Genomic DNA, 27,133 nt, shown 5'->3' on the forward strand with positions numbered 1-27,133 from the left:
GATGGCTGCCTGTAATTTATTACTCTGTTAGGAATACATTCCATCTTAGACAGTGATCTTATTAGCTTTCACAGACTAAAGAAGGACAGCCTGAGTTAATACTGCTAAGGGACACATACAGGGAAAAACATATTGCCAAGTGAAGAGGAGGTATGCTTCTTTGCAGACAACGCTATTCCAATGACTCTGCTAGACAACACTAAATATAAATATTTTTGGACAAACGATCTTCCAGATGAAAAGTCAGATAAAAGCTCTGACTCAGCAGCTTTACTAACAGTCTTTTGAAAGACACTAAGAGAAAATGATGAATTTTATTTTCAAGTCGAATTCCCCAAGCAACATAGAGATTCAGCCTAGCTAAAATAGCCTTCACCCTCACTTGCCTACAGTCTCTCTACTTCCTAATCTGAACTATTCTGCCCTAGTTCTCTATACCATCAAAACAGCTACCACAGCTACATGTAGCCAAAAGGAAGGAGAATTGCTTCATTCTCCAGAATATACTCCAATACTTATGCATAAAATGTATCAGAGTATTAGCAGTTACATGCAACTTCAGGAACTAATTGAAATTTAAAAAAATTCTAGTCATATAAACTGAAAAACAACCAGTGTTTCCAAAGCTACAAGGGCAGTATCATAAGAATGAAACACTGAGCATCCTCTACAGATTAAAGAAAATGCAGTCAATCAGCATTTCTTCTCTCCTCCCAGAGCCCCTTCCACTCTCAGTTCTCCCTGAACTGAGATAAAGGGATAGCTTATGCTATTATTAAAAAAAAACAGAATGTAAACACAAAGTTCATTAAAAAATAAGTGATGTTTCACACGCACATAATCTGTAAAATAACTTTTCAATTTGAAAAAATTTGAATATGGCCAACAGTTACCCATGGACATCTTATTTTGGTATATTACCCCTCTTATAAGGGAATCCGAAAAATACATTTTTAATAGTCAAAATGGGTATGCAAAAATTGTTCTAAAGAAGGCTAAATTTTACGATGATTTTAGCTTGGTGGAATAAATACACGATTCAGAGAGGTGTTATTGTGTGGGTTTTTTTAAAAAAAACTTTTAAAGAATGCCAAAGCAATGAAGCACTGAAAAACAGAGCTCTGAGACAGATAAGACCACCATCTACTAGCAGTAAGTGAGAAATTTCCAACAGAAAAAATAAACTTAGCAAGGCACCAAACTATTTTGTCTACAAAGTACACACACTCAAAGCAACGATCCCAATTTGGATTATTTTTAATGTTGCTGTAATACTTTGTAAGGACAAAGTGCTGTGTAAGTACTTTATAAGAAATCTTCATGAACTTCATACTTAGAGTTATCCCCGCTTTTCAGATTGATAGAAATGCTAGCAATCTACCCTGAGACCAGCAGAGCCTCAGAGGTGGGAATACGAGAATGCATGCCCTCAGCCTCTCATTCAAACACCAAACTCTTTGGAAGCAGCCAATGGTTCTGCTTAAATTTTTTAAGGTTATGATATTCTAAATACTCGCTCCTTTTCTTGCTCTCTGATATTCCCTCTGTGAACAACAACGATTGGTAAGTGGGAAAAGTTGTCTAGCCCTAGCAGTTTATTTCCAGGGCCTCAAGTCATGCCTGTGATTTCACCGTGTAATTTACAGAAATAGTCTTTTTTTCAAGTCAGAATGTCACAGGCATTCTTATGCTACCTTAATGCAGCAGCACACAGGGACTATTTTTCTGCTTGCTCCAATAGATTTACGCAACACAATAAATCACCGTACCATAATAGCTCACTTTTAACAAGTAAAAAACGTCTGACACTTTGAGTGTTACTATAATTTTTTATGGTTGAAAGTGTACTGAGATCAAAGTTTTCAGTTTTTTTTTAGGCTTGCTCTATACATTCAGACAAGTCTGTGACAGAGGAGATTTTGCCACATGTTTAAATGTAAAGTCTCAAGGATGTCAGGAGGAGAAAAGAAAATTACCGAATGTCACGTTTCCAACCCTTCTTATGACCAAAGCAGAAACAGACGTACTTTTAAAAGAAAAACTTTCTAGTAATATTATATTCTGCTACTGTTCCCTCTGGATTCCCCTGCAAATGAGTCAAGAGTTTGAGAGATACTTTTCTGGTAACACACATAAACAGATAAATAAATTATCACAGGCTGAGGACAATTTAAACATCTGGGAGCCAGCTCAGGCCTGTCAAGCAAGTCACAGACACTCAGGGACAGGAAAGATCAATCTTCAACCCCTGATTTCTGTGCCAGAGAGTAGGAACTACATCACTCACCCTCCTTAAGAGAAAAAACGTATATTTATAAAATCATTCGCTGTGCTTCTGTACTCAAAGACATTTTTAGTCATTTATTTTACAAGTTAAAAAAAAGCAATCTGAGAATATAAGGGTTCAAACGACCCATGGGTTTGTCTCAACTATCTGCTCAGTAAGGCATTTTAGTTTTCCATCTATGCGGCTGTGTACTAAGCTGGATTCTCAGAATCAACGAGGAGTAGGATTTATAATCGCAAAGAACTGCAAAAGCCATAGGTTTTAGTCTGCCAGACAAAACAATCCCACGTCCAAACGGTTACATGCACACACTGAATGTAAGGGCCGTTACTCGGGCAGCCCCTGCCACCAGCGCGTGCGGCCCACGGAGGGCCGACAAACCAGGCAGCACAGGCCAGCAGCCAGACTTGGGGATGCAGCTTTGCAAGTCCCAAAGACCACCTGGTCTCAGCTTTTTTTCAAGAGGATGACGCTTTCCTGAGCGACTAGTCTCAATATACATGAAGGTACAGATGCTCTCAACTGCGGGTGTTTAAGTTCATGCTTCAGACACATGAGCATCGCAGTTCTCACAACTTCTGGCTCACAGATCTGACACGCAACTACAGCACGGCAGTTTGAACCTCTGCTTCGAAGCCCTCCAAGCCTGCTTTGCCAGTAGCAGAGATTCATTTGGAACTACTTACACAGTCACTTACATTTACTTGAGCTAGCGCTATGAAAATCTAACTGGAAATGGAGCCAAAATTTACACTGCATGCACGTTATGGATTTACTATTTTTCATCACATCAGTTCACCCTCAAAACCAGTAGTTAGAAGCACCAACACAGACAAAAGTCGGCTTGCAGAACTGCCAACATTTCATTGCTCTGCTGCTGTAATGCAGTGCTTAAAGCACTCAATGTAGTCACCATGGTATAGAAAAGAAGCATATGTGGCCACAAAAAAAAAAAAATCACCTTCCTTCGGTTGTCTTCTCTTCACTCTGTTGTTCACAGTCCATGTACTAACCTGTTGCTCTTAACCTGGCAAGGCAAGTATTTCCTTTCTAGAGATACACATGATAGATTAAACCTCTGTCTCCAGTACTTAACCTCTTTGTTATGGCATCAGTATATCTGCATTACCACATGTAACTTCTTGAGGCCAAAAATTTGTTGCTTGCTAAGAGTCTCTGACTTGAGAGGGGAAAAAGAGACGTATTTTACCACATATGTATTCAGACTAAATAAATACTTCCAAAATCTTTCAAAAAACATCATCTTGTGTTAGCAACTGCACTTGAGTATTAAAAATGATACAACTATCATATTTAGTTTGCTTTCTGGCCTTTTGAATAGTGATTTTCATTATTTCACTCAATTTAGATAATAGTCTTATGTTCTAGCTCTCGTGTAAGAAGCCCAGTGTTGTTTTGTCCTTTATATTGCAGGTACAGGTGTGAATAAATGATTCACACCTTTCTTAAATCTACTCTTACATTTTGTAAAGTTTCTGATTTATTTACACAGAGCATATGTTTGTCTTAAATACATGCACAGAACAGTAATGTCAGGTTATGGACTGTGTCATATACTCAGATACAAATGGAAGACAAAATTAACTCGCTCAAGCCAAAGTTTTGGAAGGAAGACAACAGTGGCTTTAAGTGCGCTTTTGGACAAACAACTCAAATACGCCTATAAAGACCTTCACCTCTTTGTACTGCCATGGGTAACTGATTTGGACAAGCTTTCTTTTTGTTGATACCCTCATTACAACAGCAGCTGTTGAAGCTTTGCCATTTAAAGCATATGATACATGTGTCCCCTCTCTGACATTCTTCAGTTCCTCTTTTCACTGCACCCCACCTTACTTTGGCATGTCCTCAGGAGGCCTCCTCTGTTCCCAGCATTTAATCTCTAAAACTTGTCTTGTCCATCAATCTGTACAGGAAGAATCTGATGGCAACATGCCCCCACCAACAGGGAAAACATTGTTCTACAGGCTAAGAGACCAATTAAAATTTGTTATATTTCTTTTTTTAATTCTAAAAAAATTTTATTCTATGAATGCTAGCAGATTAATAGTGGGACAACTAAACAAATAATTTTACTTGAAGAGAACATGTCATAGCAACCAGTCCGATCAGGTGAAGAGCGTGCAAAGATATGGAACTGCAATCCTTGTAATCCCTGCTTAATGAGAAGCCCTCATTGCAGAAATATCTGAAATATTAAGTTGTATAGCAATTGAGTTGTCATGTTTGGAAACCTTTTTGAAACTGATCAGATTGACCCTATTCACAGTCTCCAGACTGCTTCCATTACACATCTACACAACTAAAACTACACAACATTTTCTGAAGTCTCTTGGCATCACTCTGCCAATTATGGAAAATTTTCTGTTAGCTAGCAATGTTTTCCATAAAGTAATGACAATCTGTAAAAATACTTTGGAAAGCATTGAACTGCCACAGTAAACAGAGATGCAATAGAGATGCACAGTGCTTCCTCCATTTCAAATACACATACAATGTCATATCGTATAAGAGGGGAAAAAAGGCTTTTCTCTTACCTCGTAGCCAAACTGAAGTTCATCTGAGGTTAGCATAATGATATCATCATCAATAGCCAACACTGCTTCTGTTTCAATTTCATCATAGGGGAAGAAGCGGTTACTAAGTTTGTTTTCTGCAGTCCTAACAACTTTCAGTGGAACCCGAATCTTTGGCCAGAGGGAATCTAGAGCGAAATATTAGAAGAAATTTAATTCAACATGTTATTTTACTTCTGAACAAGTCTGCACTTCTACCTTAGTTTCTTTTTACAATATAACCTGACTTGCACTTACTCAAAAACGTAAGCAATACGAAGACAAGAGGCAGAGAAGTTCAGTTATATTTTTGTCTTTTGCTCTCTACAGAGAGCTTCACAGATAAACTATACAGGGGACAGCCTGCCCAAAACAGCAGTCTGGAATAACCACGCAACAAGAATCAGTGATACTATGTTCTGATTTAGGACGCAAAGCTATTTAAAAGAATTTGAAGAAATATATGATCACTGACTGCAAGTCTATGGTCATAAAGAATTTGAAAAAGAATGTCAGTTCTATTAATTGCTGAGAAAAATAAACTTTAACAATTAATGACGTAGATATACCTAAATTGTTAATCACGTAACAATCGGCCATTAATAATTAAGGAGTAGATTCTACGTGAGCATACTTGAACCATTTCTTTCACCTTCAAAGTCCTAAGTGACAGTAATATATTAATCTGCATAAATGCAAGAGGATTCCAGTTATACCCTACACCCTCTTTACAAGTAGAATGAAGCACTAGAGTACAGAACAATGAAAAATCTCAAATCAAATGATGCTCTAATTAGTAACAGGAAACTGTAGATAGAAAATAGGACCCAATTCACTCTAGAATGAGGTTACATTTTCATTTCTTGCTGTGTTTAAAATGTAGCACTTTAAGTGCCGCATTAACAGTTTCTGCAAGCTTTTACATATTGAAAATTTTCAAAATCATATTCTATTCCTACAAAAGCATAACTGGAAGCTTAAGTATGGAGCACCAAGCTAAAACTAACACAGCAGAACTAAGAACTGCACAGTAAACATTAAGTCTAAATGCACTCATTTAACCGTTTTCCAGCATAAAACTTAACAGCAGACATTATTACAGTTTGGTGCGTCTCTGAAGCGCTAAATCAAAGTGTAGTTTAATAAATAGACAAGCATCAACTACACATGTGTTAAGTTGATTTCTTTCAGCTTTCACAGTAAACATTTATTTAACAAGAGCTTGAAGAAAAAAACAGCATTGTAAGATGAGTGTATTCTGAAAGATAAGGTTGTGGACACCACACAGATGAAGACGAGTTTCTTACACTGGTAAAATGAAGGGGCTGACAGATTGGTATGTAATAAGAAAAATATGAGGGAATACACTAAATAACTACAAAGTGATTACTAAGAGATTTTTATAAGTTGCTCTCTGTATCAAATGGAAATGTATAAGCATAGCGTGTAAGAACTGACACAAAGTCTGAAGCCACTGAAATTCTCATCAGTGATCTGAAATAAATATAAAGCTTGGAGATGTGAAAAATAGTGTGGACAACAAGGTCAAACAGCATTCTGGACTGTTTAGTGAACTTAGGTACATTTGAACAAAAAGCAGACCAACACAGCATTAAACAGCAGGAAAGGCAACTTTTTCTCAAAAGCAGCTACTGACAAAGATTAAGAGGTCAGAGTAGACATTGGTTCTCAGCATGCTGCTTCAGCAAAATAGATTGATGTAGGTCTTCAATATGTAGATGGGTAAACAGTAAGAAATGCAGGGAAGGAAGTGGAGGACAATTTTTTTGTATGCAGGACAGTCAGATAGATGAAAAAATACTGTTTGATTGTGATGTTTCTTGTATGTTTCAAAGCCTGTTAGAAGATTGGAAATGATACAAGAAAGAACCGTGTAAGTTACTTGAGGGAAGGAGAATGCCTTATGGTGGAACTTGGAGATCAATCTTATTGTTTAGCTTATTAGAAGAAAGAACAAAAAGTAGATTTGATCAACATATACACATACATTTACAAGAAGAATAATGCCATATCTTCAACCAACTAGAAAAAGACATAACAAAAACACAATGACTAAAACCTGAAGCCAGGCAAATTCATAGTATAGATAATGTAGATGTCTTTCATAGTAACAGTGGTTAACCTCTGGAAGAAGACAGTAGCTGATTCTGTATATCTTGTCTTTGAACAAGACTAGGTACTTTTACAGAAAATGCGCTCAAGTTAAGTCGAAGTCACTGGGTTGAAAAGTAATGCAATAACTGATGATATACAGGTCAACCCAGATGATCTTACTGTCCCTTCTGACTCAAAAACTATGGAGATTGTTGGCTGTTGTCAGGATGAGAATAGGAAGCTTGAATGTAAATTCCTAGGACATGAGGATTAATACAGAAATTCAGAAAACTGCACAGGGAAACAAGACCCTTGCTTCTGTGTTTTAAGAACGAAAGGAAGAAGGCGACATGAGTGCCAATAAAAGTCCAAGATAAGGGAAACCCTAACCCTAAGAAATGCTTTTAGTTTGTAAACAAACAAAAAGTCAGCTTCTGGAAGTGTTCTCAGCAGAAGGATCTGAAGAATGCTGGAGTTCAGGCAGAACCAAAAGTAAACGAGTTGCAAGGTGATACAATTACGCGCACACTTCTCATTCCATATTAATTCAGAATCAGATCTGCTTCCCAAACAGGTATGCCCTCTTTCCACTGTCACCAGGAAGACAGAATTAGCACTAGAGAAGAACAAAAGCTGCCTCATTCCAACACATACGAGTAAAACTTGCTCCCAGGAGCAAGTGTCCACATCTTCACTGCCACTGGGCCTCTCAGATTTAACAACTCACATAATACTCAAATAAAACACAGAGCTACATGCTCCTTACAGATACCAGAGCCCAAGCACTGCTTCACTGAAAAAACAAAACCCTCTTTCCAAACCACACCAAAAGTCTTCAAAAGGCAATTTTTCTTGGAGCTTTAGTTTAGAAAGAAGGATTGGCATACATGGGTGGCCAAAAGAAAGGAGAAGAAATAAAACGATATTTACTGGCAATATTTTTATTTAGTTTCCTACCCTGAGGTTATTCCTGTGAGACTAAAAAAGTGACTATAAAATCTACCTTTATCTGGGTGGTCTTGTAGACCATGGCTCGTATTTGACATGTATGCAGATGCTTGTTCAATTTTACTCACATCTTCTCCTTCTAGCAGAAAGCAAGATGCATCACCCCAAGTGACGCGATGCTACATCACTGAAGTGGCCTGTAATAACAATTAGTAGTCAGTCTGAAGCATTAAATCATGCTACTGATGGTCTCCAGCGGAAGTCAGCCAGCAGCTGGGGAGACAGAGCAAGTCACCAGGGGCCACAACAAAAATGTTGAAGAGCCATGGATTCTAATTATAATGAAATTAGTGCGTTTTATTCTCCACATTGCTAATCAAATGCAATGTCTTTGAAATTCCCTGCCTCAACGATAACCTGAAATGACAACTCCAGTAAGATGACACTGAATTAACTCCAAGTTTTCCATCTTATTAGTCATCCTAACCTCAGGAGGCAGTAACACTGAATGAGAGAACAGTTTACTGCAAATTTGTACTACCAAGCCTACTCATTGCTTTCTCACTGGTTTACCGTACAACATGCAAGCACCATATTTTTAAGAGAGTTACAGCCACTCTACAAGGACTTACATCACAGTCTCCAAGACTACAGACTGTTTAACATTTGCAAGCTACTTAAAGACCTTAGGCTAATTGTCTATAATTACCCAATTATAAACTGTGCATTGGTATAAAAGAATTTCAAGTAGCCTGCTAGATTCCCAAGAGACTCCACTGTCACAAGTGTTTGAGGCAAGCAAAATTGCCATAAGTATGTATGTACTTGTAAATTTGCATTTATAAATATCAACAAACTTTATAATTTATACATGCTAAGTACTTTTTTTATTTGGGCTTTTCTTCCACTTGTGCCTGCTATATGTATAAAAAATGACAACAAAATGGCAACGAAGATTTTATTTCAGTACAATAATACCATAAAACAAAAATTAAAACTGAAAGCCACTAGGATTGTGAAATAATAATTCAGAATAAAATCCAATCAAGCAAGGACACTTTAAACTTCTAGCTCTTCAAAAAATCAACCATTTGATAGCTTGCTTACAGACATGCCACTTGCATTAAAATATGGTAACAGAAGAAAAAGTAATGAAAAGTGTATGAAAAATGAAGGTGTAATCTAATCATAATTGGCATGCATCTCAGATGTCAGCAAATCCTGTTAAATCCACATGATTTACTAAGGTCTTGGAAAGTCTCTCAAAATGACCAATTCTCAAAAAGATAAGTTACTATAAAATATTTGTGCTTTGAGAAACGTAATACAAACTGTTTGAATTTGGACTTATGTTAAAGAAATGAACGGAAAATAAGCATTTTGGAGGCACTCTGAATAATGTATTAGGCTATCAGTTACCCTTTCTTTCATTTTGCATACTGCAGAGTAAGACTACTTACTGCCTCTGACGCTAAGCATTGCTTTACCTACAGAGAGGGAAGCACGCGAGAGATGTAATGACACAAACTAACTTGGGTTGCCACTACACTGACTACCTGAGCAAAAATGACCATCACAAAGGACAGGAGACTCCATTTAGAGATCCTAAATATTTCTGGTTCAAAATTAGCCCTGCTAAAAGACTCCAACAGAAGTATACAGTCAATAAAAGACAACAACTACTTCAGCATCCAAAGTCTTAGAATCCATCAGGAAGGTTAACATTGTCCTTCCTTAAAATTGTCCTTTAAAGTAAAAAAATTATTTTAAAAGACAAAAAAGAAGACTGTACTTTTCCTTTCTACACATAGGAGGAACAAGGCATAAAGAGAAGTCTGAGACAGGTTCTGCCACTGCTCTAATATCACACTCTGAATTTTCATATACTGCTTGGAAAAGTAATGTTCTGAGAAACCTGAGCACTAGCAAAACATATATGGGAGTAATCCTAATTTTAGTAGACTTTATTATAACCAAGGTAAAAGCCCACGCCTTAATTCTTACAGTAAGGGGGCATTTGCATCATTTAACCAAGTATGACAGGGACAAAAGAAGCCCAAGATAAGAAGCGATGGATAAGGCAGATGAAGTCTTACAAGACGTCATGAGAACCTTTAAGCATACAAAAGTAAATATGCATGTTTGCACTAGGAATTACTTCTTTTGAGGTGAGGGCTTGGTGAGAGCTTTCTGTGATGCAGCAGAAGACAGAGGTAAAATATTAAAACAGAGCTCCCTGGACTATACAAAGTCTCTATGCATGGAGCCTGAGGAGAAAGACAGGCACCTCCTGTTGTATCATACTGAAATAATTACGAGAGACTAACTAGCGTTTGGATAATACATACACTTGCTCTTTGGCAACAAGACTCCAGGCATTCTTGACACTTTACTGTTCAGGACTACTGATCCACTGATTGCAGAAGCTACCACAAAAAACAGTATGTGGTCTTCTAAAAACAAAATCAGCAGTTTCCAAACTTTCCCAAATGCGGCTTCCATTTCTAATGGGCTTACAGTCTGTAACAACCACATACATGACTGCAGTTCTGGCCAGCCCACAATCCTGCCATTAAGTCCTGCAACTCCACATCTCACAGCAAATTTTTCAAGCATGATTTCAAGATGATTTCCATGAACTTCAGGATTAAAATCAGTGCTAACATCCTCTATCCCAAGGAAAAAAAAAAAAGTGTTGTAATTACATTTCATTAATAACTGAGCATTTCAAATAGGAGAGTGGCAAAAAGATAAACATCTTCTAAATATGCATTTCTCAGCTACAACTCTCAGTGAATTAAATGAAAGTCACAATGAAGAGAAGGGATGACAGTCATGAGAGACAATTTTGTTATAATCTGAAGGACTCCCCTTTCCCTGCCTAAAAAAGTTTCCATTTCCATACCCCATACATCCCTAGGCTTGCTATCTTGGCATCAGATGTTTGTACCAAAATATAAGTAACACAAGCTTGCAAAATGGTTATACATAATAATGAACTATTGCTTTCAAATCCAGACCTGCTTCTCAGGTCTAAGGGAACTGTTAATCAATACATGAGAGAGAGAATTACAAATAACAAGAGTGATATTTCTGTGGAGCATATTACCTCTTTTCAACAGAAACGGCATCATCATTTTGTTATATAGCATCATTCACTGATTCCTCACGTCTGAGAAACTGGTAAATTAAAAACATCTGAGAGGGTCCTTCAGCAGTAGAAGCATTATTTTCTAACTTGTCCACAAACAGAAGTGTGTTTTTATAGGAAATTACTTGCTCTAATTATTAATCATCCATTTCTAGTTTCAGCATTCAACATACGGAAAGAGAGAATCAATACAGCTGCTGTGCAGAGCTAAACAATAACCTTGGGACACCCATTCTTAGTAACAAGTTCAAAAATAGAGAGTGATATTTGAATGCAGATGGTTTATTGAATTTACAGTTGGAAGCAGCAGATAAGGATAATAAGGAGGAGCTGGAAATACAATGTATACTCCTGATGGCAAAAGCTGAATGCTTGCCAATATTAAGAGCAACATGATAAATTAAAATTAAAAAAAGATCCACTCACTGGCTACAATAATGGCGTTTTGATGACTCATATAAAGCTACTCATACAAACATGTTCATACAAATACTCTTTTTCTGTTCTACTTTCTCAGTAAGAAAAACTAGGAGAATCTCACAGCTGCCAATTACGTGGCACCAGAGTTCATATTCGGCTCCACTTTTCCACAACTCCTAAGGAGTCTACTTGGAACTGCAAAAAGGAAAAACGTTTCCAGAAGGTGTGCAAGGTAGACTAAGATGAATAAAAATAAATTAATTAATTAATTAAAAAAAAAAAAAAACAGAAAACATCACTAAACATGCTTCTTTGTATGTATCTGTAATTGCTCAGATGCTCAACTCCTATCTGATCTTTCATTTGATACTCATTCTAATCGGCCTATAGCAGTCTGTATGAATTCAACTAATGGAAGTGGATGATGAAAGCCTAACGAGGACTTTTTCTAGTCTTGACTGAAAGACAGAACTCAGCTCGTATCTGAAGTTTCAAAAATTTCTCAAAAAGCAACATTGAGCATGTTACATCTATTTATTACCAGCACTCCTTCAACAATGGCTGAAATTACTGAAAAAGTCTGTTTAGGTATGTCAACTGCTTACACTTAAAACTATCTGTCCAAAAAAGATTTCTACCTGCATTACAGTTTTTGTACAGGTCTATAGTAATGCATGGAATTCCTCCTATATATAAGGAAACAGATTATTGGTTTATAGGACATAATTTAGAGCCTCAGCTGGGTTTGTTAAACTAGATTTGTAGACTTCCTTCAGAAGTAACATCAGATGATTCATGGAAGACTAAAACAGTCTTCAGTCAGCTCTCCAGCTAATCAAGGAAAATGGCAGTAAGTACATTGTTAAGAAGCCAAATTAATTCAAAACCTAAAAAGTAGTTCAACAAAACACTCCTACCAGTGCTGGTAAAGTAGGTAAAAAAATCTGCCATTGAAGGCTTTTTTCTTAAGACACAGCAACCCACAGGACACCCATGTTCCTTATCCTCAATGTTTTGTATCAATGTGGCCAATTAACAGGACCAAACAAACAAAAATGTGGTTGTTGCAGTAATATCCCTAAACCTAGCAATCTGTACCTTATTCTGAAATTATCAGCAATTTAGCTCCAGGAAACACTGCTTAAAGAACTACAGAGAAAATACTACACATTTTTGTAAAATCCATTTTTGTTTTTCATAAAGCTGAACCTAAAAAGGAATCAAACTATCACACGTGATTCCTTACTCATTGCACATTTACTAAAAGTAATGCACTTAAGTGTTTCTATACCATGTATGTGGTAGACAAGATGATTTCTTCAGCTAAAACACACATGATGTGTTAGTGGAAATTACTATCACAGACTGTTTTCTTGAACTTCAGAACTAGCAATTTAGACAAATTTAAATGAAAGGGCAAAAGTATTTGGCTGAACAGAGAAAATAAAAAAACATCCTGTCTACACAAATATTCCCAGCAGCAGACAGTTGGACCACAATGTTTATTTTATTGGATGCAGAGCGAGTGAGAAAAAAATATTTTTCCTATAGTATTTCAAAGCTTTTAACCTTTTATTAATATTATACATGTAGTCATGGGCCTGCTGATGTTACGGCTGGGTTGACAAGCTTCTTGCATACCCCATATGGCTGAGTATAAATGGAAAACTCAGACAAAGACAGAGAGATCACATCCCCTAAATTTACAGAATGCTTAAGATCAGCAAAATGATTCTGCAAAGTGTTAAGGTTCCGGATTAAAATCATTATCATACGTGATATTTCCTCTCTGCTCTCGTACAAAAGATCCAACGTTTTTACCATAAGCTCTCTGAAAGCTTTGATATGCCTGCACAAGACTTCTGTGTTTCTCATACATTCCTCTGCTGCAGCTTTCTGATCCCGATGCACCCCAGGGCACACTGCTGGCTCACACTCAGCTTGATACCAACCGGAGCTCCCAGATCCCTTTCCGTGGGGCTGCTCTCCAGCCTCTTGTCCCCCAGTCTGTACGTACAGCCAGCAATGCCCCTTCCCAGGCACAGCCACTTGCTCTTGTTAAACTTCATCGTTGATAGCCCTCTAATATGTCAAGATCTCTCTGCAAGGCCTCTCTGCCCCTGAGGGAGTCAGCATCTCCTCCCAATTTAGTATCATCTGCAAACTTACTCTAAACACCTTCTGGTCCCATATTCAAGTCATTTATGCTAACACTGAAGAGAACTGGCCCTAAAATGGAGCCCTTTAAAACCCCACTAGCAACTGGCTGCCAGCCTGATGTAACCCCATTTCCTATAGCCCTTTGAGCATGACCCATCAGCCAACTGTTCCCCCATTGTATCATGTTTTTATCTATCCGTATGCTGGACATTTTGTCCAGAAGAATACTGTGATAAACAGTACTGAAAGCTTTACTGAAATCCAAAAAGGTTACATCAACTGGCTTCCCATTCTCTGACTGCTTACAATACGTACTTCTCTGATAACAGTATCAAGTGTAATTGGTGTCATTTTCAATTATAGTACTATTCTCGTGTCATATTTGCACAGCACTATGCCAGCTCCACCTCAGGAGGCCCAAATCCAATTCTCAATTTACTGTGCATAATCAGTATGGAAGACAACTTTGATGTCCTCCACCCAGCCCTCCCACCTACACACACCAAACAAAGCCACAGGACTGCAATGACGAAAGCCAAGACTTGCTTCTGTACAGAAATGTGTCCTGTATATGGAAACACCCAGGAAACATAGCACTTGATGCTCGAGGAGGTCAAGCGCCTCAGCTTTGCTACAACCAATTAAAAGAAAATAGCCATAAAAGTGCAGATACTACTGTAGGGTAATAAACTTGACTTTATCAGTGACAGTGGTGCACATTACAAACTTCAAACTCATTCCTTGCCCTAATCCATCAGAAACTTCCTGGCTTTAACAGGCTATAAACAGCAGAAGCTTTGAAGTCCACAGATTAGGATCGCTAATAGACAGACCGAAGGAGAGACTGGCTGAAGAGCCAAGTGGAATGCCCTGCATGGATCTGAAATAAAACAAGTTAATTTAATCAAACTGACCTCTCTTTGGCCATGGCCCAAGAGATTACAATGGTTATAACAGCAATAAAGAGACAAGGAACGCTGGAAACAAATAGTTATTTACTTCATTGCAATGCTTAGTCTAATGTAAGGGCAAAAGTGCCTAGGCGTTTAACTACACTCAAAACAATTGAGAGCACGGTTTTAAACTCTACAGCCAACAGCATTTTTTTTCTGAAACTAGTTTATCTTCTCAGTAACTGAGGCAGAAAAAAATAAAACGCTCTAATATTCAAGAACTTCTAAATGCACAATTAATACGAATGATTTAACAGAAAAGTTATGCAATGTTTTATTTGCTTCAACGTTGTTTTTTTTTTTTTTCTCACTCAAAGGAAAACATGGAAACAATCCATTTGGGTCAAGTCCACCTGCATTCAGAGGATACATACCCTCACAGCTTACATAACTGAATGAACGTAACACTAAGCATTTTTGCTTTCAGACAAACTTCTTACTGCAAAATTTCCAGTATCATCAATTTATATGCAACACTTCTCACTTCAAAAGACTGCAAACATTTCGTAAATCACTAAATTTGAGGTGTTTAGCACAGCAGTATTACTGAACACTTTTCATAGCAAACAATAAAGCTACTCTGCTTTGAACTGCAACAAGTTGCCAAAATGGCAAACGAGCCAAGTGAATAGTTGTAATAGCTTGGCTCCCGAGAAGCTGTCAGAAGATGGTAAATTGAGACAAATGGCGAGGGATTAATTTTTGCACTGCATCTTACTGCTGTGCCAAATAGCTAACTTCGAAGAGCGGAAAACAGCAGCAGCTGAAACTGAATCACAAAGTGAGGAGTCCTAACCACAAGCATGATTTGATACAGAAGATAGACGAATACACAAAGTTCTGTATCACCAAATTTAGCATTTTTGAATACATGTTCCTAGAAAGAAACGTTGCTTCTCAAACAAAAACATCACCTGCATTTTCCGATGAGAATGACCAATTCATACATACGACATACAGGAAATAAACTCATTTACAACTACTATATCTATAGTCTCAGGAACTATATTACAGTATCAGGAAAAATGGGAGCTGATGGCAGACAGAATCGTGGTATGATATGGAAGAGGACATAGAAACACAGGATAAGGATCTGGGACTTGAAAACAGGCAGCAAGATGTGAGGACTGGGCAACCTGAGATGGAGGTCCTGACACAAGGGTTAATATACGACAGGAGAGAATCTGGAGGATCACAGACCTGGGACAATAAAGCTTGAAGTCCTCACCTGAAGGAGGCACAGCAAGTGAAGCAGAATGCCTGAGCCAAGGCCTAAGGGAAGAACATATTTAACCCCTCTGCTGTTGTTGACTGGCAATATTGATGAAGGTAGAGCGGATCAATGCTTACTGCCATATATAATGGCAAAACTACACTTCCACATGTACACTGTAGTGTGGAAAAGCTTATAAAGGCAGTTTTGCTACTTGAAGTTACATCTGAACTAAAACCAATTTGTTAATACAGTACAGCAGCATGCCAGGCCAGCTAATACTCTTGCCAATGAAGCACACCTTGGATACTGAAGATTAAACAAATGAATTCAGATTTATATCACCAAGTCCACACATGAGCAATTAACATACTTCTGAAGCCAAATCTTAAAAAAAAAAAAAAAGTCTTCAGATGTAAATTATCTGGGGAAAGGTCTCTGAATATGCCCTCACTTTACAATAACCATGAATTCAAAAGCTTAATGCATCCTGCAGTCTTCAGACTCACTCATATAAAGAACATAGTAGCATATCTGTTGGGAACCAAAACATTTAAATAAAGGTATGTATGGCTTGTTTTATTGGGCTAGCCTTGGTATTTTCACAACACATCCCAGTGGTGTAGGAACTTCTCTTCAGACACCCAAAACGTCTCAAGTTTTCATTTAATCAGTCAAACTACTCACTTATTTTATAGTCTCAAACACTCACACTACTTTGCTGCTTTGAACTGCATTTGCCCCACAAAACAGTCCAGCAGAATAAAAGTTATTCATAGCAATGACAGTGTCTACAGAAAAATAAACCCAAGCATGGACAAATCCAAGTCTCTCTCCTTACCAGTCCCCAAAATAAAGTTAAGGGCAGACAATGTTTCTGCAACTATTGTATGTTACCTTTGATCCTAAAGTTTGTGCAGAACCATTCACATGTTTTGTTTTTTTTTAATCTACTTTGGCCTCTCATTTCACTTTCAAAAACATTGCCACAAAAATCCTATTTTATTATTTTGAAAGAAACTATTAAATAGTTTTTGAAGACACATTAATGAACCAGAAGGCAGGTTATACTGTAACCGGTGCAAGTAGACACGCTACCCCCAGGTTCACCCTCTTCCATCACACCTACCATGAGGTCTTACCTTCTGGTGGATTCTTGTTCTGATTGTTCCAGACAACTAACAACTTGGACAGACTAGGCACTTTGGACACCTCAGTGATGACTCGGAAAAGGCTCTCCACCCGGTCGTAGGTCAGAACTATAGCTGTGAACCCTTGGGACTGTGGTGGAATCAGTGGAAGGAAGAGTGGGTTGCTCACACTGCTCCATTTCTGTGAAGGAAAACAATTCAAATCAAGTGAATTATTACAGTATGGAGTAATTATTATGGTAAGGAGTAATTCATGTAGACAGGATTTAACCATCAGATTTGGATTGTGCTCAGATCAGGTAGGATGATTCTCTAATTTCAGCATTTTTTTCCCCTCATAACTTTCATTCCAATCTCTTAATTCAATTTTTATTTTTACCTAGCTGTAACAATACATGTAAGAGGATTTTCAGAGAAAAAATAAATTGGAGTAGGCAAATAGATTTGTGGAGAAGGAAAACTACGGTGAATTTTGAGCTCAGCTACCATAACTCAGTTTTCACTCACTAATTACTATTTAAGGACATTTATATTTACAGGCAGGACTTAGTGAACAAACTTTATCAGTATTACAACTTCAGAAGTGAAAAAATATTAAAAACATCAGAATAGCAAAAACCATAAACCTGTCATAAAATGGGCATCCAAGCAAAAAAGCAAAAGCAGGCACTAAGAGGAATAATGTACTAGCTTCCACAACACTGTGTTTGTTCAATGGGGTGAGAAAAACTATTGTGTTAAAAAAAAAAAAAAAAAGCACGAGATGCAAAGATGAATTTCAGAGAGTTATCTACCCCTCCTGAATTTTAACTAGGGCATCCCTTTTAAGACTTTAAAGGCCTTATTTCAATACACTGCCAGCATAAGAGGCCAGCTCAACTGGCATGAGGCAAGACAGACCGCTAAATTCTCACTGCATGTGCCAACCCCGTTTGGAACCAACAGTGTCGAGGAGGAAGCAGTGAAGGGACCACTCGACAGGAATGAAAGGTGTTTTGGTCTCAGCTTTTCCATCCCAGCTGACATTCCAAGCAGATACCAAGGGTCAGACAGAGAAGCAAAGGGAAAAAACAAGACCTTTTGGGACGAGGTGAAAAGCAGAGATGGGAAAGCTGAAACTGAGTGATGCTGTTTTGCAGGAAAGTCTTGAATCCTAACCTGTAAAAACTATGAACACTCGTAAGAGTTAGTAACTGCCTCAGAAACCTCAGGAGAATCTTCAGCTGAACACATACTGTAGGTTTGCTTGTACCATGAGGAAGGCAAATTTTACTGACTCGTATTCGCAGAAAATTTTGCAATTTTCCATGTCCGTATTTAATCTTTGGGCTACTTTTCTTTACACATCCATTACCCTCCTTATGTTTAGTGGATAGAGGCCTCTAACTACAATGTTTTGTAACTATTAGGACAAGAAGACCAGATAGCCTAAAGGAAATCATACTGTTTTTTACCATTTTGGCAAAGGAGAAAAAACTATGTGAATACCATTGCCTTCTACAAGCACATCAACACTGACGTGGGGATAAACGTGAGGTAGAAGAGAGACATTTAAATTTACGCACAACATGAGCACACTGTTTTACCCGTGATGGTCTAACGGTATGTCCCAGGCAAGAATCTGGCAGTAGGAGTAATGTCTTTTATTAGACTTCCCAAAATAGCTGGAAAGACAGACTGGTCTTCAGCTACACGTGTCCTTTATCAGGTCTGGTACAAGCAGCATTTGATATAAGTTGTCATAGAGGTTCCCAATAGAAAACACACAGCTCTTACCCGCCAGGAGTAATAGGGTAACATAGTAACAGTAATAGCACAGCATGGAACTTCAGTTCATGAAAAGGACATGGCTACCTGTGATAGCGGAGAAATACGCTCAGTAATTCAGAAAATATATATCCATTACTTTAACGATGGACACATGCAGAGAAAAATCTGCTTTCAGATTATTATAATTTCTAAAATTAAGGATTCCGTAAACATTTTTGCTAATTTTACAAGACAACTGGTGGCAGAAGAAGTCAGCCCTTTGATTTTGTTCCAGCTTCAGTAATTCCTACAGCAAATCACAATCTAAGCGTTAACAGGGCACAATCCACCTCATTAAAGCTTTACAGACTCATTTCCACACAAACCCCACCCCAGGACTGCTATTCCCCAAATGATCCTTGTAACGTTGAAAAGCTCTTTAAAACAACTTTCAGAAAACTCTTTTCATTAATACTTGTAGCAGAGGTTTAATTTCATACCCAGCAGACTGCTGAGAAAATCTGATGTTTCTATCCTACAAGTAGTAGTAACCAGTAAAGTAATCTATAGGCAATTCTGTACTCATTACTTATGGACAACTATTGCCACCTAAATTAATAGCCCCTCCCTGAAGTTTACTTTCTTTAGCAACTTTTTCTCTGGCCACAGCATTTCCTAAGAAATGACTTGCTAGATATCCCTGGAAAAGGATTATTCCCTTTATATCATTCTACGGTGATTTTAGGTACCCAAAGAAAAAATGAAGATGCATGACTGTGAGCACATGCGCATGCGTCTATAAAAATTATCATGCTTTCTCTTAAGAACTTGTTTTAGCTACACTTAAATTTCAACTTTTACTACTTTCAGAAAGGCATGAAAATTCTCCCTTGCTGGTTATAACTTAGGAAAAATAAGACAACTTTTAAGGTGTTTTTGCTCATGCATCTACTAAAGGATGATGGAGGGAGGGAAAAGCCTGTAGACACACGCTAATGGACGGGAGAACCAAGCCTCTCATTTGAGAACAACATTTCAAAAAGGCAATTAAGCATCTCTCAAGTGCCATTAAGAGCCAACCCCCTGCTGCCTGCCTAAAGAGTGTGTCTACAGTCTGAGACCTATTGACCCCCACTTTCTGCAGGAAATCGGGCAAATTCAAGCCTCCATAATTTACTAAAGTCTTCCAGATTTCTCCTTTGGAAAAGCAAGCCATACAGGCAATTAATTCAACAGCAACCTAATTAAATCTCCATTATGGCACCAAAGCATGAAATGGGTAATGATATAGGGATGGGTTCTCCCAGTCATTGCTCAAGAAACCAAGTGGCAAAGGAACATTTGCTCCAGCCCCACCTTTATTAACATTCATGATGGAATTCACAGCAACTCTCACTCTCAGAAAGAAGAGCAAGCAGCAACAGTGGATTGATCATCCATCACCTCTCCTTGACAAAGTGCTGACATTCAGCTATCAATAAGACAATCCTTCAGTCTTGCCCTCCCAGCTAATATCATTACAGGAACCAGGATAATTAATCTAAGATTAATAGGTTGCTTGCTGTGAATTATTTTTATGGGCAAAAAGGATCAACTTCAAATGCCCATTTCCTACGAATAATCTCTCATGTCACTTAAATTGTGCAGTCTCAAATGTCTGACAACTCTTGCAGATCACAAGAAAAGCCAAAGTAGTGGGACCTGAATGACAGCAAGAACTCATAGATAGCATGAAGCTGGGGAGAGAGGAGATTTCAGGAATGGGTATGTATATAGGGAAGGATTCAGACTACTGCAGCTGTCACGCATGCTTTCCACAAGTGTGTATGTGTAATAATGCCCTTAGAAATAAGCACTTACCTTTACTGTAGAATCATTAAAAATTGTTCTCCCTCTTGGTCATTAATAACAACTTTATTCTATTTTAGGAGAAGTCAATGTATTGAGGATAAGATATTAAGCAATTTGAATTCTCATGTGAGATGCTTAGGGTTGGACTTGATGTGGAGCCTTCAATTTCAAGTTAGCTGAGAAGTTTTAAACAGACTGTTCTTAGGACACAGAAGTGAGACAGGCAAGAGTTTCAGAATGCCACTGAACAGAGCTGGATCTAGAACTGGCCGATCATTATAAATATCACAGAATCTCAAAGGTACTGGTATCAGACACAACTAAGACAGGGTCTTACCCCAAATTTCTTATTTGAGTGTACACTGGGTCTCACCAAAAGAGGCTCGAAGAAACACACAGCAGACAGATTACAAACTGCAACACGAAATGATCTCTAGGAAAACAAGGCTGTATGATGCTCTTCCATATTACAGAAAAGAGTCAAGAACTTCCCAAGCTACCATTTAGTGGGGAAATACAGCAAAAGCATTTTAGAATAAAATTCCACTGTTCCCATGAACAAGACAGAGGGTTTTCCTCCCTATGTATTTTATTTTCAACAACCAGACTTAGTGCTTGTTATAACCAACAGCAGTGAAACCACACAGTTTGAATGACAACAATTCTCAATTAAAACCACAGAGGTAAGGCCAACAGTGCTGAACTTAATACAGCAGCTAAGCAGCTCATCTATACATCTACGCAAAGCAGAGATGCATCCCCTGCCTCTGCGGGTAAGGCTTTTTCAGCTGGGTTGTTCAGAATATCAATCCTAACCTCAATGTGGTTTCAATTATGAATTATCAGACCAAAAACGCCTTGATTTATTCTATTTTGCTCCAATTATTCATGATAAGTTTTTATTGAATACTTTGAGAAAGTATTTCATTGTACTTCCCATCCTCAAGTGGTCATAAGGCAAAACCAAAAGAATTAACCCCTCTCTTTCTCTGGAGCCAACCACAGCAGTTACACCGCGCAGAATCACAAGTCAAGTTGCAGGGGCCAACATTTCACATTCTGGTCAAGATTATAAAACTTCCTCAACAATATATAAGCCATAAAGGCGCACAGGAATTCCTACTTAAGTAATGAAATCTGATATCATGGATTTCGATTGCCAAAATGTATCATGCAACTATAACACTGTTATTCAGCATGTTGTGTTTTTATTTTTTTTTTTTAGCTGCTTAGATTTAATCAGCTTCCTGAGCCCTTCTGACAGGGCATCTATAGACTGAACACATTTTTGATATAAAAACTCAATTTCAAGTTCATCTCTTCAACTCTTATTTTTAGTAATATGTCAAAGGAAGAGATTTTCAGTGATAACAGAATTATCAAGAATAAAGTTCATATTTAAGGTTTCCATAAGGCAGGTAAGTTAAAGAATCGACTCTCAAAATTATGTTTCACAAAAATAAAATAAAAAATTATAACAATCAATATTTATAACTGAACATCTGTGGTATAGTCTATTTGTCTGTAACATCAACACTGCAAAAAGTATATAATTAAACTGAAATTTATTTATTCTAAGAAAGAATATGTATCTTCTAACATGGTGAATAAAGCGAAATTTCACCCACCTGACTCAAACTATCACACAAGGTAGCTGGAAATACAGCAGGATCAAACAGAGTTCAGTGGAAAAAAAAATAATACAGATGTGCATTGCCAAAAAGAGTGCTAACTTGTTTTCATTTACAGATAAAATTAAAATACATATATATATTAATGATTAGTTAATGTTCTGAAGATGACGAGTGATAATAGGATGGAAGTCCAACTATAACAATTGACATAATCTGGGGACCATAAGATGTAAAGAACTAGTCAAAGGCCTTAAAAACAGTTTAATCACTTAACAAGTGTCAATTGTCTGGTAATTGGACAAAGCCCACGAATGAAAACGGTGGGGCTACTGAATGGTATTTTTTGCACTGTTAATTCGGCTATTCACTTTAATTTAAACCAAACAATGCCTCACCGGGAGAAATGAAATCTGGTATGCTTATTGTTCGGCATAGTCATGCTCTTAAGTGATTATTAACGTTTAGTCTCTATCTCCCAAGGTCAAAACTCAAATGCACCAACTGACAAACAAATCCTCATGTTTTATAGGTCCAAGTTAGGAACAGGCTTAAAAGAATTTCAACAAAAACAACTAAAGGAAAACTGGAAAAAAAGAAAACATCCGCATTTTTCAGAAACCCATATATGTTAGGAAGATATTAGGCAAAGTAAGAAGAAAATTTAAATCAACACAAACATCTACAAGTGAGAAAGTGATTTCCCTCTACTAGAGCATAACAAAGTACTTAACTGAAGGTAAGAGATCAAGGTCCTTAGCTCTAATGCAGCCCAAACTGGTACCAAGCAGATTGCACACCACATAACCCGCCATGTTCTGGCTTTCTTGAACATAACTGATTGCCTCTAGCTCATGGTTAGTGGCTGGACCAACAAATCTAAAAGGCATTAAATTCACATGCTGGCAGCCAGAGACTAGCTGAGACAACAAGGGAGTCAAGTGGCCCAGGAATGAATTTGAGGCCCCCAAAACATCATTTGCTCCCTCCCCATTAAAAGGAGGAAACAAAGCACATTTTTATTGAAAGTTACGTATTAGCACTACCAGCCATCCACTTCCTCAACAGGACAGCGTGTGAGTAGGCAAATTATCTACGCTACATTTTTTCCTTTAGAAGAGGCCAACAGCCTTCAGTCAAATGATACAAACATATACGAATGTTTGAATCATATCATGTATTAAGTATGCAATTAACTGCATATGCATTTATCTTCCGTGTACCTTATACCCCCTCCTGCTGGAAAAACATCCTGATGCACTGCTGCTGTGGCCACGCTGCGGTGAAGATACTCAGGCAACAGTCTCACAAATGTTTTGAGCCAATGTAAGCCAAACTAATGCCAAAAAACACTGCAGCAAGCTTCTTCAACTAAAACAGTTATTGCACTCCCTGCACCTTCTGCTAACCTGACTATGACTTTTAAGTACTCTTTCTGCAATTCTGCTCTCTGTTCCTATCTGAGCTGTGTAATGGGAACAAGAGCATATGGACGAGCACTGCATATAATCCTTACCATCCACAACGGCACGGGAAACAACAAGGAGAGCTAGAGGAACTGGATGCTGAGCCAGCCTATTTCCATGGGAGAATATATGCGACAAGTTCTGGAGGTCCCGTTCTGGCCAGTAACACAAGGATTTATGGTGCTGAGTTACTCGCACATTTCACTGTGGTATTAATGTTAACTCACAGGTGCTTCACTTCAACAGTTACCTGTGTCCTGCTCCTGAGGCCAATCTGAAATAATTTTCTTTAAATGCTTCAGTATTGGAGTTTATTTAAAGACTAATACAGCAGTTCTGCCGCAAATGAGGAACACGTTCAAGTCACCTTTAGTTATTTTGCCTTATCAGAGTTCAAGAATACACTTGGCATCTTCTGCTACCTCAAATATACACGTGTACCTGCTTTCCAGCTATCGTTTTTCAGCTAACTAGAAATTGTAACAGTGCTATCAGTGCACGTTAGGCACAAACTTAGATAAGTAACATACTCAAGCAGATCATTTACTTTGCAACAAGCAGAATTTTGACAAATACCACTTTTTTTTTTTTAAATCTTTTTAAAAGAACCCTGTGACTTAGCAGGTACGGTATATATCATCACCTTCTAAATTGTCTTCAGTAAGATATTAGCTGATTCCTGGAGAATATGGTCACCTATAGATCACAACTGTAATGTGCTCTCACCTCAAAGAGATAAAATATAATACATCCAAGGGAAAAATAATCTAAAAGGTAAGTTGGAGAAGGCTCCAGTTTTTCACTTCCAAGGCAAGAACATGGTTCAAAGCCCACCAGAATTAGATGGCTAAAAAATAAGAAGAAAGAGCTTGATGGAATGAATTTTTCATGCATGCTACGAGTAGCTATTAAAAGCCACAGTTAAAGATATCACAGGATTGTGTACTTCTGTTCTACAAGTTTAACTGCTCTTGAACACTTCCCGATCTGAATTCTATTTTCTTTAACTGACCCTGTGAGAAGAGGTCACAAGCACTCTGTATTGCTGGCTAATACGGAGCTTATACAGCCCATAAAGGAACTTTTTTATGATGTTTCTGTTCCACACTAAAGCAAGAAATGAATTCATGCACATATTAAGCAATATTCACAGACTAGGATAAACATCAAATTCTTTCAACTGAGACATAAAACCACCAAGGAACTGACCATTCGTGGCACGAGAGAGTCACAATATGAGGTGTTAACTCCAACATCCTGGACAAATTCCAGCCTGTCTAATTGCAGTCAGCCTTCTAACTTTTCTTAGCAGTTGCACATTGATACAACATTCCTGTTTACTCCTCATGCTGCCCTAGCGTGGCACAGCTGCTATGTGTTCCACCACAGCTTCAGTGCTCTGTTTGATATGTTGCTCTGTCAGTGGCAATAAACCTGCCTAAGAACCTCTAGGTTGAAAAACTAGTATAAATATTTTTTCCAAGAATATATATTAAAAAAAAAGAGGAGCCTGCTTGTTGCTCACAGCACGAATTGCTTCCCCAGAAACTGATGAGTTTCCAGTACAGGAGAGAACCATAAATAGTTTTTTTTTTTTTTTATTTCCTTTAAAGCCCCTTAAAGGACATTTTCTTAATTTTACTAGGTGCTTCCAGATGCTCAAGATGCTTGATTTGCTAGCATAATCTAAAGGTGTTAAGAAGCTCTGACCCCCTAATTGTAGAATACATACTTTCGCAGCTTGCTTTGTTCCTTAAATATACGTGTTACATTTCCTCTCTACACAATGACAACAGTAGACCAATGCCTTTGGTTAGGCAACAGAAATTTGTCTTCTGAAACACAGCCACGAGCTTCTCACCCCTTGTAGCAACTGTTCACACTCTGTCAGTCTGAGGAGTTTGAAGTCAAACACGCTACTGCCGAGCACTCCTACCCAGCTTTCAGAGAGACTCTCTCTAACCCATCATAAAGTGAGACAGTTAACAAGTTTGCTTTTATTAGTAAAACAAAACTATTTTTTATATTTTGACACAGAGAAAATTAACTGATTATGAGTGAAAATCATCTGCAGGCTTTTATATAGTAAAAAAATCAGAACCAGCTGCCTGGTGCAGAAGGTTAATTAATTCTCCAGCATTTTTTTTCTTAACAGAGGCAGGTTCAACTGGTGAAACATTTATTTAAGGGAAAGAAAAAACAACCCAGCAAAACTTTGATCATCAGTTTCTGCAGTAGAGAAATTACGTAGAAATAACATGGAGGCATAGGACTGATTAGCTATTTCAGCAGAATTACATTACAGACCCTTGCAGACTAACATCTTCAGTATTTCCACCATTTCCACCATTGCAGTTACTCATTTTTAAGAGCACTAAACTCATACTAAATTCAACAGAAATAAATGTGTGTATGCATGCATGAAAAATAAATAAATATATAAATGAGCAAGCAATTTGGAGCGTGCAATAGTAGAAGTTAGAAGTTTGCATTTCACAGCCAGGACATAAAATGAACTGCTAGGTATTTTGCCAGCTGTCATAAAATATATTAACTTCATCTGTGCAAGTTACCAACACAATGCATACACAAACACATACACACACACAAACACAAAGAATTATTACCAAGTTTCCTACCACATACCTTTTATACGAGGAAAAAAAAGCAATTTGTTTTATGAGTGAACCAAACTAATTTACTTACCACAGCTGGGGGATCATTCCATTCTTCGTAAGAAATGGCAGCATATGGGTAAATTCTATCATTGATAATCTGAAGAGTAGCAAGAGCAATTGCTTTCATTGATCGAAAATATGCTTCCCAGAACCACCTTGCCTGTAAAGAGAATAAAATTCACTTTCACATTGAGCAGATGCAGTGCTTAATAATCGGTTTTGTCTTGACTTATACAATCTGTTCAATGCAGTCTACAAGTCAGGTGGAAATTAAATCAGGAGGCATGTTTTTTGTAACACGAATATTTTCATAGAGCCAGAAGACTTCAAACTCCGTCCCACTCTCAAAAAAAAGATGACTTACAGCCCATAAAACGAAGCAGCAGCATTAGTTTGCAAGTGACTAAGTAGAATGGAAAAACCTTGCAGATACTCAAAGAAATCAGTTACTTCCACACTTTTATCATTATTTTTCCTCTTCAAAAATGTCAAAAGCAGTATGACCACAGAACAGAAGTTACCGTTGTACTGTTTTTCCAAGGCAGAGGGATCCACAGTGCAGCCAGGAAGCCTAAGGAGGGCACAAGGCCTAAAACGTGGAACTTAAATATCACCTTTTAACATCAATATTAGAGACGGCTGATCAACTAGAGAACGTTAGTACTCATGAACTCTATCAAACTAGTCACTTCCAAGTGTGCCAAAAAACTCAACACTATTATTTACACAAGTAAATATTAAGATTTTTACGTAAAAGTATGTACATGCATATACTGATTAATTA

The 27,133-nt window shown here is 37.7% G+C and overlaps 1 protein-coding gene across 7 annotated transcripts in view; it reads right to left on the reverse strand.

The window, feature by feature from the left end:
• EXT2 (exostosin glycosyltransferase 2) overlaps window positions 1-27,133 on the reverse strand; it is a 73,089-nt gene that overhangs the window by 13,008 nt on the left and 32,948 nt on the right. For all 7 annotated transcript variants that reach the window (XM_066997184.1, XM_066997181.1, XM_066997185.1 and 4 more), the window contains 3 exons: window positions 26,378-26,509; window positions 16,966-17,155; window positions 4,846-5,012 (listed from right to left, as the gene is read on the reverse strand). In XM_066997184.1, the coding sequence (XP_066853285.1) occupies window positions 4,846-5,012; window positions 16,966-17,155; window positions 26,378-26,509 (489 nt within the window). The remainder of the gene's footprint in view (window positions 1-4,845; window positions 5,013-16,965; window positions 17,156-26,377; window positions 26,510-27,133) is intronic.

The sequence above is a fragment of the Anser cygnoides genome, chromosome 5 (genome assembly GCF_040182565.1).
Source record: "Anser cygnoides isolate HZ-2024a breed goose chromosome 5, Taihu_goose_T2T_genome, whole genome shotgun sequence".
NCBI classification, from domain to species: Eukaryota; Metazoa; Chordata; class Aves; order Anseriformes; family Anatidae; genus Anser; species Anser cygnoides.